The sequence below is a fragment of the Herpailurus yagouaroundi genome, unplaced genomic scaffold, assembly GCF_014898765.1.
Source record: "Herpailurus yagouaroundi ecotype Mexico unplaced genomic scaffold, PumYag 67383, whole genome shotgun sequence".
In the NCBI taxonomy this organism is placed as follows: Eukaryota; Metazoa; Chordata; class Mammalia; order Carnivora; family Felidae; genus Herpailurus; species Herpailurus yagouaroundi.
The window spans coordinates 1261121-1276173 of record NW_024420199.1 but is presented as its reverse complement, the minus strand read 5'-3'; the positions used below and the strand labels follow the sequence as shown (position 1 = coordinate 1276173).

At 40.0% G+C, this 15053-nt stretch overlaps 1 protein-coding gene across 3 annotated transcripts in view; it reads right to left on the bottom strand.

The window, feature by feature from the left end:
- PCDH19 (protocadherin 19) overlaps positions 1-15053 on the bottom strand; it is a 172993-nt gene that overhangs the window by 155185 nt on the left and 2755 nt on the right. For all 3 annotated transcript variants that reach the window (XM_040467222.1, XM_040467221.1, XM_040467223.1), the window contains exon 2: positions 11602-11929. In XM_040467222.1, coding sequence (XP_040323156.1) covers positions 11602-11929 — 328 coding nt within the window. The remainder of the gene's footprint in view (positions 1-11601; positions 11930-15053) is intronic.

Sequence of the window (15053 nt, the reverse complement as noted above, 5' to 3'; positions counted from 1 at the left end):
AACAATAGCCAAATTATGGAAAGAGCCTAAATGTCCATCAACTGATGGATGGATAAAGAAATTGTGGTTTATATACACAAGGGAGTACTACATGACAATGAGAAAGAACGAAATATGGCCCTTTGTAGCAACGTGGATGGAACTGGAGAGTGTGATGCTAAGTGAAATAAGCCATACAGAGAAAGACAGATACCATATGTTTTCACTCTTATGTGGATCCTAAGAAACTTAACAGAAACCCATGGGGGAGGGGAAGGGAAAAAAAAGAGGTTAGAGTGGGAGAGAGCCAAAGCATAAGAGACTCTTAAAAACTGAGAACAAACTGAGGGTGGATGGGGGATGGGAGGGAGGGGAGGGTGGGTGATGGATATTGAGGAGGGCACCTTTTGGGATGAGCACTGGGTGTTGTATGAAAACCAATTTGACAATAAATTTCATATATTGAAAAAAAATAAATAAAATAAAATAAAATAAAATAAAATAAAATAAAATAAAATAATACCTTTTAAGATCAGGGCATAACAACCACTGTAGAAACTCTTAAGTCACAAATCTTAATAACACTGACACCAAGCAAACGGAATTGTATAGAATTAGCCCTGCCTTCAAGAGGCCCCTGAAAAATACTCTTTATGAGCTTAAAAGTAAAACAAAGCTTCCCAAGGGCTCCCCAACTGACCTCCCCTTCCCCAGAAATAGGAATTTATTCCCTGCAAGAAATAAATTGTTTTGTTACAGACAGTGCCCCAAATCCTGCTGAATGCCATCTGCCAGTCTCCAACATGTGTTGAGTTTAATAGTTTAGTAATTCTGGAATCAAATATACTTTAAAAGAAAATCTACCTCATTTTTGACTCTCAGGCAAAACATCCACGTGGCCTATATATATATATTGATTCTGTAGGTCTCAGTTAGCCTCCCATGGCCTGAGATTAAACATAGCAACAACAAAAATACATGTTTTTTATTGAATTCTGGCTCTTTGCTGATTATCCAAAGCAAACAGCAAAATGAGCAAAGCCATGGTGAACTGCCCCTCATGCCAACAAATGCCACAAAGAGAATGACAATCAGTAAACTATGTTGTTAAGCATGAATAGTAGCTAAAATATTTATGTCTTGCAAGGTATTAAAATGAGAAAACTTTCAAAATGGAAACTTCCAGAACTTGCATTAGAAGTTGCATAATTTGGTTAGACTGATCTTAGGATGAAATAAAGAGCTGCTTATTTCCATAATGTTGGTCTTAAACAGTATGAAAGTTTAGATAATTTATCATGATAAACAAAACAGTTCTCAGGGGTACCTAACTCAAAAGGAGATCTTGGTGACTTTCAGGTCTGTGAAATTTTAGGTAGCATGATAATCAACGTAATTTATATTTAAGTGAAGTTGTGTTCTTCTGAAAGTTTTCTAGTTTTCCAGGAAAGGGGAGTGTATCTGCTACACATCCCTAGAACAAGTACAGACCAACTGAAGCAAGGTTAGTATACTCACTACTGTCTTTACGGCAGAACTAACATTGGACAGGAAGACCTATTTGAATGGGGAGGCTACTGAGTTTTGACACACACACAACTCACATTAGACACAGAATATGTTACTGTCATTTAAAAGCTAAAGGCTTATACTTATTGTGTCTCCTGTCATAGCTAAGTCCCTTACCCTCAATGCCACCTACCGAGCAGCTGTTGTGATCACATGGACTCAAACCTTAATGCAGTCAGCTGTATGAATGAAGCCCTTCGACCCAATGCTATAAAATTCACAGAATTACAGTCAGAGCTGCAAAAGAACTTGGAAATATACTGACCCAATCTCCTCACACAATTGTTCCAGGGTTGATGCAGTTTGGCATCTGTTTGGATTTTTCATAATTCTCCATGTCTTGGAGTGGTTTCCTTAGTAATAATAGATTTCAATAAACTAAAGCTCTTCTTTTATGAGGTTTTTAATTCTGTTTCATCTGTTTTGCTAGTGACCTCCTCCCCTGTCACAGAATTACAGATTTCTAGATTGTTATCTTTGGGAATACAGTGATTTGGGTGAGTCATACATTAGAGATAACTGCCCTGATAGAGTTTGCTAGGCTCAGTGGGTGAGGAGAGACAGACAATGCAAATGTCACACATTCTTTGATCCCATACCTCCAAATATGGCTCCATGCACAGCCACAAAACTTTACAGTTCTGGATTTTTCCCACCTTCCAATGTCTCTTCTTGAGGATACCAGATGATCAAATATGCAAAGACTGAATCCCCTGATGCCATTCCAACAGTGCCCAGCACCATGGTATTATGGCTTACTAGTTTTATAAAATTTTGCTTTCTCAGGTCACTCTACAAAGTATAGTTTTTGCAAAGCAGTTTAACTTTCTTCCCATTTCAGACATTTCCTTATTGTATTTCTTACTGCAACAAAGCATGTGTTTTTTTTTCCCTTTCTAAAAAAATTACCAGTAGAGGCAAAATTTAAAAAGTGACCTAGAGGTATAAGGACATACATCCCATTAGCAAGCTCACAAGCCACACAGAAAATTGGTGTTTCGTATGTAGCACTTGAGATTTGTTTCTAAAGAGCCATAACTATCAAATTGTTGTGCAATTTTAAAAAAATCAGGCAAAATCCCATGAAAAAGCCCTTATTTAATGCTAACGCCATGATGTTCTCCCCTAAGGTCTTAGAAACAAACATTGCCATTAGCATATGACATCACTCGAAAGTCTATACTTGAGAAAATGGAAATGCACTAATTAAAGAAATGACCAGTATGGCAAAATCATAGCCAATACCAGTCCTCTGAGTGCAGTGTACCTGTGTCCTGTGTCCTCACCATGGGCCTCTGTGCCTGTCAGCACAGAGGAGGAAATCAGTCTTCCAACAAGCCATTCACCATTACCTATAGCCAGATGCCTCTGCTTGTACCTGCATTTTCAGAGCCCCACATCCCTCAAACATGTCAAGTTTCAAATATGAATGTTAGCTTACACACATCTTTAGTTGTAAAAATTTAAAAAAAAAAAGTTGCTTAAAGGTTAAGCCAACCCCTGTGAATACAGGCTGATCCCTGCTCATACATCTCACTTAGAAAAGATATCATGTCACAGTTAAGTACCTGTACACATAAGCAGCCCAAATAAGATTTCCTCAAGCCAAATGAACTAAAGAGGAAGAAGAGGAGGGTTTGAAACAGAATTGTGTTCAAAAGGCACAAAAAGAGAAACTGAGTCTCAGAAAATAATTTCCAAAGAATTGAAATTCCCCATAAAATTTTCTTAAGCTGGGTTACATGCACAGCAATGATTATTTGGCTGTTTCCTACTCAGAGTTCTCAATTATAAATAGTCCCCAGGAGATCTGTTCCTGGGCTATATCAAATTGGGGTTCTCTGGCCTATAAAGGCTCCATCACCACAGAGATGGAATAAGGGGATGAGAGAAGCAGATCATTCTCTCTCTCTCTCTCTCTCTCTCTCTCTCTCTCTCTTTCACACACACACACACACACACACACACACACACACACACTCCCCTAAAGGGAGAGTCTGGTCTTTGGATTGAATTTATCTTCCTGCCAGCTTAAACAGAGAATTCATTTTGTTCAGAAGAGCAAACTACACATTCTAAGAAGAGGTGCCCCTCATGCTCTGGAGATCAGATTAAGAAATGAAAATAATCCAGAAAGCAAAGACCACCAAGACCAGTGGTGGTGGCAGTGACCGAGAGCAGCTTGCCCCAGAACAGCAGCCAGATGGGGCCGAGTGGGAGAAGTGGAAAAGTGGCCACTCTGGCGCTCAGAGACAATGCAGGATCCGAAGACTATGCACATCAAGGCAGCACTTAAGCGTCTGACATGAAGAGATCCTGATGCTAGTGCATGAACACTGAGCTCAAGGAGAATGCAGACTTCACACCTGGCTTCTTGCCTGCTTCAATCCCAAACTGCCTGCTCAAAACTCAAGGTAGCTACCTCTAATACCTGTCCATCAATCTAACTCTCGCTCTCATTTTGTTCTTTCTGAAAAGTAATATTCTACCTCCCCCAAAGCTGAATTTAAAGGAAGTACCAGAGAGTTCTTTCATTTGCTAAAGTAGTTCCCAGTCTCTACTCAATCTGGGAGACACTTACTGACTTGGGGAGTTTTCAGAACCTGGATCAGCAAAGTGAGAGCCATCTCTTTCACAAGTGAGCTCAGGAATCTAAGACAAGAAGTACCAACAACATTCCTGATAGGCTTCAGTTCCTCCAGCCACAGAATGACAAAGAGTGGACGGAAATGAATAGGATGGGAAGGGGGTAGCTGTAATCTTTAGTTTTTTTTGTGTGTTTTTTTTAAATCTGGAACAAATAGGAAATGTAGCATTTTTTTAAAGACACAGAGGAACTTTTTTTTTTAATTTTTAATTTTATTTTTGAGAGATACATACAGAGCACAAGTGAGAAAGGAACACAGAGAGGGGGAGAGACAGAATGCGAAGCAGGCTGTAGGCTCTGAGCTGTCAGCACAGAGCCCAACTCAGGGCTCAAACCCAGGAACTGGGATCATGAATGACCTGAGCCAAAGTCAGACACTTAACTGACTGAGCCACCCAGGCATCCCAAAATGTAACATTTGTTAAATCTAGGTGATACGTATCTGTCTTCTCTGGACTCCACATATTTTAAATATTACATGGTGACATTTTTTTTAATTAAGTGAAATTCAACCAGGAAAGCCAAACAGTGAGAATTCAAGAGAATAATGAATTGGCCCACGTTTCAAAGATTTTGTAAATCTTGCCAATGTGAGGAATCTCACTTTAAGTAAACAAGATAGGTGAAAAATCTAGACTTAACAAAGGAAATCTCAGTCAGGAGTTGTTTATTCACATTACATGGGGGCTCTTTCTTTTATGACAGAGTCCACCACAGCATTTCTATAAATATGGAATGCCATCACTGTCGTTAAAACAGGGTCTAATTTACAAAGCACTCGCTTGCTGCACAGCTTTTCAGGAACACAACTACCATTCAAAGGTACATCCACAGGTCCTCTTGTGACATCCAATCTGTTCTGTGACAGAATGCACTTTGAAGCAGCACTTTGAAGCTGCTGTCAAGATAAATAGAGTCAGGTTTGACCCCAAATGTTGTGTGCTTTGTTGAGTCATTTGACCTCTCTGTAACTCCATTTTCATGATTAGAGTGAAAATACTGGTTCCTTTTCACGTCTCTTCCAGGAGTTCTGTGGAGCTGTGTGGTTCTAGCCAATATTTTCAAGCAAAATGCTGAATGACATAACAAATGAGATGTCTGCATGGGAACCCAAGTTCCCGGAGTTGGCAGAGCTGTTCTCCAGGCAGCTGCAGTACTTTCCTCACCATTCCCTGGGGTGACACATGGAGGCGCTAGCAGCCTGGGTACACCCACTGTTAGTGGAGTGACCCTCACCATGCAGCCCACACAAAAACCACTCGTAACTACACAACAGCTAAAAAGGAAATGTAACTTGAAGAACATGTCCCTCTACAAACAACTGATCCTCTGGGACTTTCATTTCAAGCCTCTCAATTGTTCGAAGTAAATGAGGCTCACATTAAAGGCCAGCCAGTCACACATCAAGAAATTAAGCCTCCTCTCAGTAGGGGAAAATGGCCGCTCCAGAGCCAGCCTCCCGCCTCTCACACACAGGCCTCTTGTACAAATGATTTCATTTACCCACATCTGAGACACTTGATCCAGCCAAGCTTAGTCTCCCCTAAGCCCTGGAAGCTGAGATACACAAGCAGAGGGTTCAACATCTGAAATTCCAAACAGCCACCTCAGATCCACTGCAGCACCATAACTGAAAGACTCCAGCTTTGCCAGGAGGTGGCTTCACCCTTTTTTAACCCTCTAATTCCTAACAAGCAATTCTCCACAACCCTACTTTCAGCCTCTGGGCACAGTATACCAAAATCACAGCAAAGAGTGGGGCAAAGATAGGGAAGGAGAGGTCTGCCGCTCTTCAGGCCTTATAACTCTGACTGACAATCAAAAGAAAAACCAGGTAGGGCCACCAGGACCCAAAACAAGTGGTCCTCAAAAAGAAGAATTCCAAGGCCTCAGAGCCCTCTATGGAAAATGTCCTGCCTCCAGTCCTCTAGAGAGAGAAATCTCAGGATCATTAGCAAGTACTCTGGCTGAGCTCAACTTTAGTGAAGGTGTATGGGGACAGACATGATCTCTAAGGTAACCACTTAATTGCCAATAAGGAATGATAATAATAAATTAACAAATACTGATGTAAACTAACTCAGTTCTGCAGCAGTTGCATGGAGACAACAGTGGAACGGTTTATTCTGGAACACATCTTGCAAACAGATCCTCACTGGGAAACACACTGCCTCTGCTAGATCTGAATGGGCCAATAAGATACAATGTAGGCAGTGGATGGCCCTAGAATGTCTCTTAGTAGAAACAGAGCCTTTGATTTTTAAAGAAAACTGGCTTGAGTACACTTGAAAAGATGTGGGCTGTTTTCCATTGTTTCCTTCTGCAACCTGAGGGTTACTTTAGACCCTTTAGAGGTAATATTTAGATGGTTCCAAGACACTGTCATAACAAGGAAAGTAAAATAAAAGGCGCTCACTGAACAACTTGTTGCTTTGTTTTAATTGCAGGTGGTGTTTTGTGTCATTTCCTTGCTATCCAAACTAGCTTCATCATACATACCAATTTCCTAATGACTGCTAAATCTGACATCTGATAGGTTTGTGGCTGCTGTTTTAGTTCCTTAACCCAGAGTTCTACTCAAATCCCTGCAAATCCCTAATTTTAAATCTCTGTTTTAGGGACCAAAGCATACTGAGCTATTTCTTTCTTATTTTTCTTCAAAGCCTAACTGATGTTTTAGTTTCATTATTTGCACTAAGATAACATGCACTAAGACTTCCTATAAAATAACTGGAAGCATTCAATTTGGTCTGCCACATACATCCTTAGTCTGCAAACTCTTCCACTGCTACTCATGAAACTGTTCAGTGTTATAGTAGAGCACACACACCTTTAGGATGTCTCATATTGAAGATGCTACAGTTTCCTAGTGAATGGTAGAAAAACAGAGAGAACTCAAGATTGAGTTCGAAACCAAAATCTTAATTCCTATGCACATATGACTAGAATTCTGGAAGCTTTTGCCAAACTATCACTCTCTTAGAGTTGTCAGCTCAGAAATTTTCAACATTAGAAAACCAAAGTTTTAAAATACCTCACCAAAGAGACTGGGTGTCTGGCCCATTTGACCGCCACCACCCCAAAGGCAGGGAGGTCCCACCAAAGTCTCCATTTAGCAGTAAAAGAAATGAGTTGCATTTTCTTCCTCCAGCAATGACCATGGCTTGGGTGACAAAAAGGGTAATGAAGGGATGCTGGTGTACTTTCACTTTCCAGTATCCAAAGGTTCTCAGTAGGCATGCCTCCATTCCATAAGATTGGAAGAAAAAATATTTGCCATAATAAGGAGAACCTAAAAATGCTGGAATATTTTCAGAAAAAAATCTTAGCAGATTGGCAAACCTATTATTATTCTCTCTCCTCCATTCTTTTTCAATTTATTTTCCCTCTTTCCACTCTCCTCCCACCACCATACATTCACTTATACATATACTAAATCTATGGACTAACTATACCAGGGTGCCAAGAAATTCAAATCTCACCTTTCAATTTAAGATATTTATGGGCTACCTGATATCACTAATTCTACAAAAGTCTTCTGTAAACAGCAAAGGCATCCTCCATTTTCGCTCTTCAAATTTGTGTCCAAAAGCACAAAATCCACATAGCTGATTTCCTGACCAACATCAGAAGACCAGTAAACAATAATATGCTATTCTAGGCAAGATGGTCTCTGTGATACTAAAGGCTGAGTTCCAATTCCCTAGACCAGTACACTGTTCCCTTTACCTTACCTACTAATAACTGCACTTAACATCATGTTCCCTTTGGTTTCGAGAACCAACAATACAGATGTGTATTACAGAGAGCCAACAGATGTGGCTAGGTTTGCACACTGATGTAAATGTTACGCTCAAGTCAGCACCAAACCTCATGAGTTCAACAGTAAGTCTACCTATAAATGATGGCAGGGCTGCCAAGGAAAAAGAAGGAGAGTACTAAGAAGTCTATGAAGTAACATGTGGTTAGAAACTCTCTTGTATTACATGCAGGGAAATCACTGGGTGATCTTAGCTCCCCAACGAGACTGAACTCTCTGAGGGCAGGTGCTGCATCTCATATTTATTTGGGATCCCCATGGTACCCACCACACAGCTGAGCACATAGTGTATTCTCTAATAATGCTTACTGTTTTATTTGATTTAATGCCATGGTGATAAGGTGTGATGGAGTGCTTGCTGCAAGGGAAGAAGTTTTGACTCCTCTACAATGTCATCATAAGCCTTGTAACTGACTGCAGCTAATGAAGGGAGTAGGTTTGTCACAAGGTAGCCCAGCAGAGAAACCTAATGTGCACTGCTTTGGTCCCAATCTGGAGAGTAATAATGTAATATATGCTCAGAAAAGAAATGTTATCCTGAATTGAATTGACCTGTTTACTTGTCTGTCTCCCTGTAAACTCCCCAGGGTCAAAAATCAAGTGTTTTATTTTTGTATCCTGGGCAAGTAGCACAGTGTCTAATACATTCTAAGTGTACAACAAATGTTCCTGGGTTTAATTAATGAAAAAATAAAATAAGGGTTTAATGGAATAATGTAAAAAAAATGTAAGTGACATAAGATTTAATACAGAAATTTCTGTAGAATCTCATATTTTTCACATCTTAGCACTTATTCTGCGCTATAACTGCTTAATAAATGGTGGTTTCTTGGATGGATTAATTAATTAATTAATTGGAAAATATAAAGAGAAGATAAGAAATATATCAGGATATTACTATCCTAGGAATGGAGACTATCCCATTGAACCCAATAGTAGCATAAATCATTCTATACTGCAAATCACCTATTGGTTTGCTTGTCCTGTCTGTTAGAATGTGCATTCCCTGAGACAATAGAACATCTTTTTCATATCTATAACACCAGAGCCTAGGGCAGAAAAAGTAGACCTTCAACAAATATTAGTTGAATGTATGCATCAATCATTCTCACTCTTCAGTAGATTTCACTGTACCTAAGTATTCTACCTAGTCCACATTCAGGGTCTTCAGGTATGGAAAGAAAAGGAGAAGTGTTATTTTCCCCATGCATAACTTTGTGGCAAATCCAAGTTAAATGGCCTGATTCATGCTCAGCTGTGAGAGGGTCTCTCCTCTTTCTGAAAGGGTTTGTCAGTTGAACTTTCCAGGACTACTTATTAGAAATACACACTTAACCTCACTGTGTCTAGTACACACTGCCTTGGCCCTTGACTAGTCCCACATATTACATCTGTGTGATTTTGTTAAATAAGGAGAGCATGTGGCTTTGTGAGTTGGGGATAGGATCAGAATTCAGACTTTCAATGGCTTTTTGAAATAATTGAAGCAATATTTTGTTTCATTTTGCCCATAGGAGAATAAAAAAAAAGTACCAAGATCTTAGTGCATACACCATCATATGTCTCCTGCCCCCTCTAAGTATCTCATAACACCAGGGCTCATATTTCTCTAGTGCCTTGAATTGATTACATAAAAAATCACCAAGCCCTCAGATGATTATTCCTTTGCCTATCTCCACAAGCAATAACAGTCAGCACCTGCACCCACAACCTTGCCATCTTTTACCTTCATCATTTAATGTCCAATATGAATACTCTAACCACACCAGTTTGTAGGTGTTATCTATATAAAGCCAACTTAAATTCTTCTTTAGTTACAGTGTCTATGGGGTCATGCTCAGGTGTGCAGGCCATTATAAATGATTTTTCAATTATTGTCTAATTAATACATCTATGATTCAAGGAACACCTATGTGTCAATATCTTATATTACACAATGTCATATTACTCCTTGGACCAATGTTGTATGGTAGATATTCCTGTTTTGTAGATGAGGAAAGAGACAGATTCCACACCAGATTCAAAATCATGTTCTACCTGATTCCACTACATAGCACTACCTCTCCCTCTCCATTGCTGAACTCCACAAGTAGTCCTCCAAAAAGTATAGACTTCTAATTTCTAGTAGTATATACTGAAATCCATAATTATAATTGATCCTATACAGCATGATACTGGATTTTCGATAAATCCTTATTTATAGACTTATATATTGAAAATATGGTGCTTTGTTGCTTACAGAATATCAGTTTCTCATTAAAAGCACTGCTGTTTGGTCCAATTAATTCTGATGAGAATTATTCTTCAGGAAACCAGGAAAAGTAATTGATTCAAGAAGTCTTAAGACCCTTTGCCCTATGAAATTGATACAAATACTATGAGGCCATTTTATATGCATCATAGCTTAAGTATATCAGGCTGAATTATTTCCCAGGCAGGAAGGTGTCACTGAAACAGAACTTGCCAGAGAGTCATAGAGCCCTGCTATCTAGTCTCTCCTCTCTCTCTCTCCCTTTCCCTGTCTCTCTCTCCTGCTCTGTGACTCTTTACCATCTCTCTTACCATCTCTGGACTTCTGTTTCACCATCTACTGATGGGCAATCTATCAAGATAACTATTTGCAAGGATCAAAGGAGACAATGGTCATACAGGTGCTTCAAAAAATGTGGAAGTGTTCTTCAAATATACAGTATTCCTTTCATTAGTGGCCTGGAATGGGACATATACCTCCAAGTGCATAAAATTTCCAACCAAAAAGGGACTTAAGCAATTCATGGAAAAATGAAATCAACTTAAGAACTTTTAGCCCTCCACCCAGCCAGCCAGCCACCCACCATCATCCATGTTATCACCCTACTACCCTGAGATATTTCAATAACCAGCAAACACTGGACTACATAATGCTTTAAAAATGCTTCCATTTGAAAACATTCATACCTGGTAAAGGGAAACAGAGCTAATTCAAATCATAGTTAATTTCTGAAATTTTCATTATTAGTGAGAATTTCTGCTTCCTCGTTTGTCAAACGTCACTATAAGAACTACCAAGAAATGGCAAAGTGATTTTTAAAATTATTTTGTCTCCCTTTAAGTAACCCATCCATATTCTTGGCAAAGCATGTATATGGCCAAATAAAAAGCAAAAGGGGGCTTCAGGAGGCTGAATAACTCTCATACTGGGAACTTGGCCCTTGAGCATTCTAAGGTTCACCTATCTTTAACACTACTTGTTGATTCTTTCTCAGCCACTTTAACTGGAATGCTACTGCCACTGGCTGGCAAACATATTGTATTTGCAACAGGTGGAGCAAATTCGTATTATGCCAGAATACCATACAGAGATTTCAAATGCTCAGACCCCTGGAGCTCCCACTCCCAACATCCACCCCTACAAAGTCTCCATATGTTGGGTTACCCTTTGCCCCAAGAGAGCCTGGTAGCAAACCCTGACCACAGAAATGGGCTTAGGCAGAGAAGTTCTCTCCACCTGTGCCAGGGAATTCTCCAGCATAAAGGCCTATTCTGTCAGCAAGCAGCAAGGAAAGAGATCTGGGAGGACCTCACAGAGCTGCTTGGCTGCACTCACCTCAGGCAGAGGCACACCATTGATGATCAAGTCTGGCTGCTGGGGACCTTGGCTGTTGAAAGAGTGATGATAGATGTGGTTGGTGCTGGTATTGCGGGTATTCTGGTTCTCCACATTCAGGAAAGTACTCTCAGAGCGGCGGCAGCCCAGGGGCAGTGTCTGCTGGTGGTAGTCGAAATAGTTGAGGGAAGAGGTCAGGGAGGAGCAACTGACAACATTCATTTTGTCTGTCTCCTCCACATCCCGGGGTACCAGACGAATGTCATTCTTACTGATTTTTTTCTTCTTGCTTGATTTCTTTTGATGCCCATAGGAGTACTCAGCGATTCTATATGACAAAAAAAGCAACATATATTGCTAATGCCCTCCAGAACCATGTGTTGATTAATAAATATTAAGCACCCCATAGAGTTTCACCCAATCTCCGCTCCAGCTTCTTATTCCAGTGCATTACATCATTGGGTTTCTTCCTGTGCATTTTACATGTGAAAAAAACTAAGGGCCACACAGTTTTCATATAAAACAGACCAACCTCCCACTCTTCCACCCCCCAAAATGTTTCCATACTTTGGATGTGGAATTCCTTATTGTGAGTGGCTATTTAGCAAGGGGGGGGGTGGGCAGTGAAAGTTGAGCCTATGAGAAAGAAAGCATGAAAATGTTCAAATCTGGAGCTCCCCTAGATCCCAAAGGAACCCCTGGGTGAAATAAGAAGGAAGTCTTAATTTAACAGAAGAGGAGATAGAAGGAAATAAAAACTCACCCCCTTTCCAGTGCCTCTAGGCATTTTCCATGTGGGGAACACTCTCAATCAGATTTCTCTTTGATTCACCTGATCAGTTTTGGACTGGGGTAGGAGATCAGACCCCATCCTTTGACATATCCTCAGCTTTTCTCCTCCACACCCTCCATCCCCCTGTCCTAGCCCTGCTCCCTTCTACTCCCTTCCCTGACCCCTCCTCTCCTGGAGAAATCTGATAGCCAAACCCATTTGAATGAGGGGAAATGCTTGTTACCTCTCTCCCCTCAGGCTCACTTTCTCCTCTGCCTTTTTGTCTTGCTCCTTGCTAATGGGAGAAACCGAGATGCAATGCAGACACTTGCTGTTTTGTCCTTTTATAAAACGGCTGAGGAGACAAGTGATGGTTAAACAATTACTGCAAAGGAATTTAAAGGTTAGTGCATTCAGCATCCTTCTCCATTCAGGTGTACCTACAAGCAGCTGCACTGCAACTGGAACACAAAGAGCTCAATTTAATTAACACTGACACAGACCCAGCAACGTGCACCAAAGACACCAAGCATTAAGGCACTTAAACAGAATACATTAAAATGTAGCCAGATTCTCAAAGTTATTTATTACTTTGCACATAATGATTCACCTTATTGTTTCAAAATTCCATTTATGGGCAATAATCAGCAAAACAATAGGGTTAATAAATAATATGGGGTTGATCTTCACAAGGGAAACTGTGTCTGCATTCTCTCTCAACAAAGCTAATTATTGAATACAAAAGGAGCCCAATTCAGCAGCAATTGCAGATCACCTCACAAGTCTCATAAATGAATGCATTTGGGGAAGAGGCTCAGGAGAGGCTGAGAACAGGAAACAAACCTCTGCCTAATACATGGCAACACAAGGTCTTGAACTTTAGGTTTCTGAAAAGTCTGAGCATACAGGAAGAATGCATATTTCTAGAGGCAAATTCTTACTCTGTCCCTGGGATCTTCCTAGAGCAGTTGCATTCCCCTCACCCTTTTTAGCTCAGTGCTCAGGCAGAACTGCAGTGATAGCAAGCTGATGCTTACTGGAGTTTGAGAGCAGATAAAATCCCAAAGACCCCAGGACTAGGGTTTATTTTCTTTACTAATCTGTTTACAGAATCAATGGGAAGTTTTAATGATTTTGTTTACCCATGATGGGTAAGTTTGGCAATGCCCCATCCAATTACTTGGCTGAGGCATTCACTGCACAGTCCTTTCTGTATTGGCCAATTATTTAATTAAACTGTACTTCATTAATCCCAAACCATCACAGGGAACAGAGCTCTTTACAAAATACACATGTGAACGAAGTTGGAGAGAACTGAGATTTTCTTTTTTCTTTTTCTTTTTTAATTTCAAATGCTTTCCTCCCTGTTTAATGATCTCCCTGGCAAGCTCTCAGAAAGAGCGTTCACTTCTAGTCATACATTACCAGGAAGTGGCAAAGCCTTCACTATCTTTATTTCAAGATCATTTCTTTTTCATCAAGAAAGGGGTCTTATACATTTACTTTATGCTAAGGAAATGGCTTAAAAAGAGAGTCCACTCTCTCATTATCTCCATATAAATAAAATTTTACAGACCCCGAATTTTTCTCCTATAAAAATCGCCACTGGCAATCACAGGTTTCAAAGGTAAGAGCAATATTAATTTCCATTTCTCCCATCTGAAATGACTCAGAGCTGAAGGAAAGAAAAGTCATGGCCATTTCACTAGTAACAGGATTAAAGCATTTATGAGGCATTGCAGCTGCTCTTTTATGGCACCTGATTGATATTCATGTGTGGTTAGCATTTGTCTACTAACTTGTGTAATGCAGAGAATAGTAAAAGGGAAACAATAATTGCATGGCTGTTACATATTCAGGGGTCTCTGATTCACACAAGTATGCATTTCAGATGGTGTCAAACACAAATTGGATCTATAGGAACATATTTTGACTGATTAACATGCAAGCACAGATGGCACAAAAGACACACTGGATGTTTAGGTGTGTTGAAAGCACACACACACCTTGGTTAGAAACAGCAGTATCATTCATTTTCAGGAAACTAAAGAAACTTCTTTTTTTATTCAACCATTTTGATGAGACACTGCTGGAAAAAAATTACATGTATTATCCTAAATTTATTCTAGAAGTACTTATATTTATTTGTTCTCTCCAATTGTAAGGAAGGGCTTCAACAAGACCCTCTGATATGTTTTTCAGGAAATTTTCTTAATACTACCTGCCATTCCAGTTTCTGTATTTCTATTCTCATATTCTCTCTCTCTCTCATACACACACACACACACACACACACACACACACACACACACCCTGCATACAGTTCAAGAGAAACTGTAACACAATAAATAGCCCATAGTGACATCCACTGGTAGGGACCAGACCTTAGTGCTACAGCAGAGTCCCACATTAGAGAAAAGCACCATCAGCTCCAGAAGACTGCCATTTTTACCACAACATCTGGAGGCAAAGTCCTACCCCCCATTGGGATATTAGGTCTCTACCCCACCAACCAACTAGATATTTGAAAACATAAATGACTGGTAGAATTTCACCTTATATAGCCAGATGTTTGGGGAATAGATAAAAAAAATAAGCCAATAACACACTTGTAGAAAACACTAGGCACCTGCTTCCCCACACATTCTTGTTCTCTCTTCCCTCAACTCTCTGTTTCCTA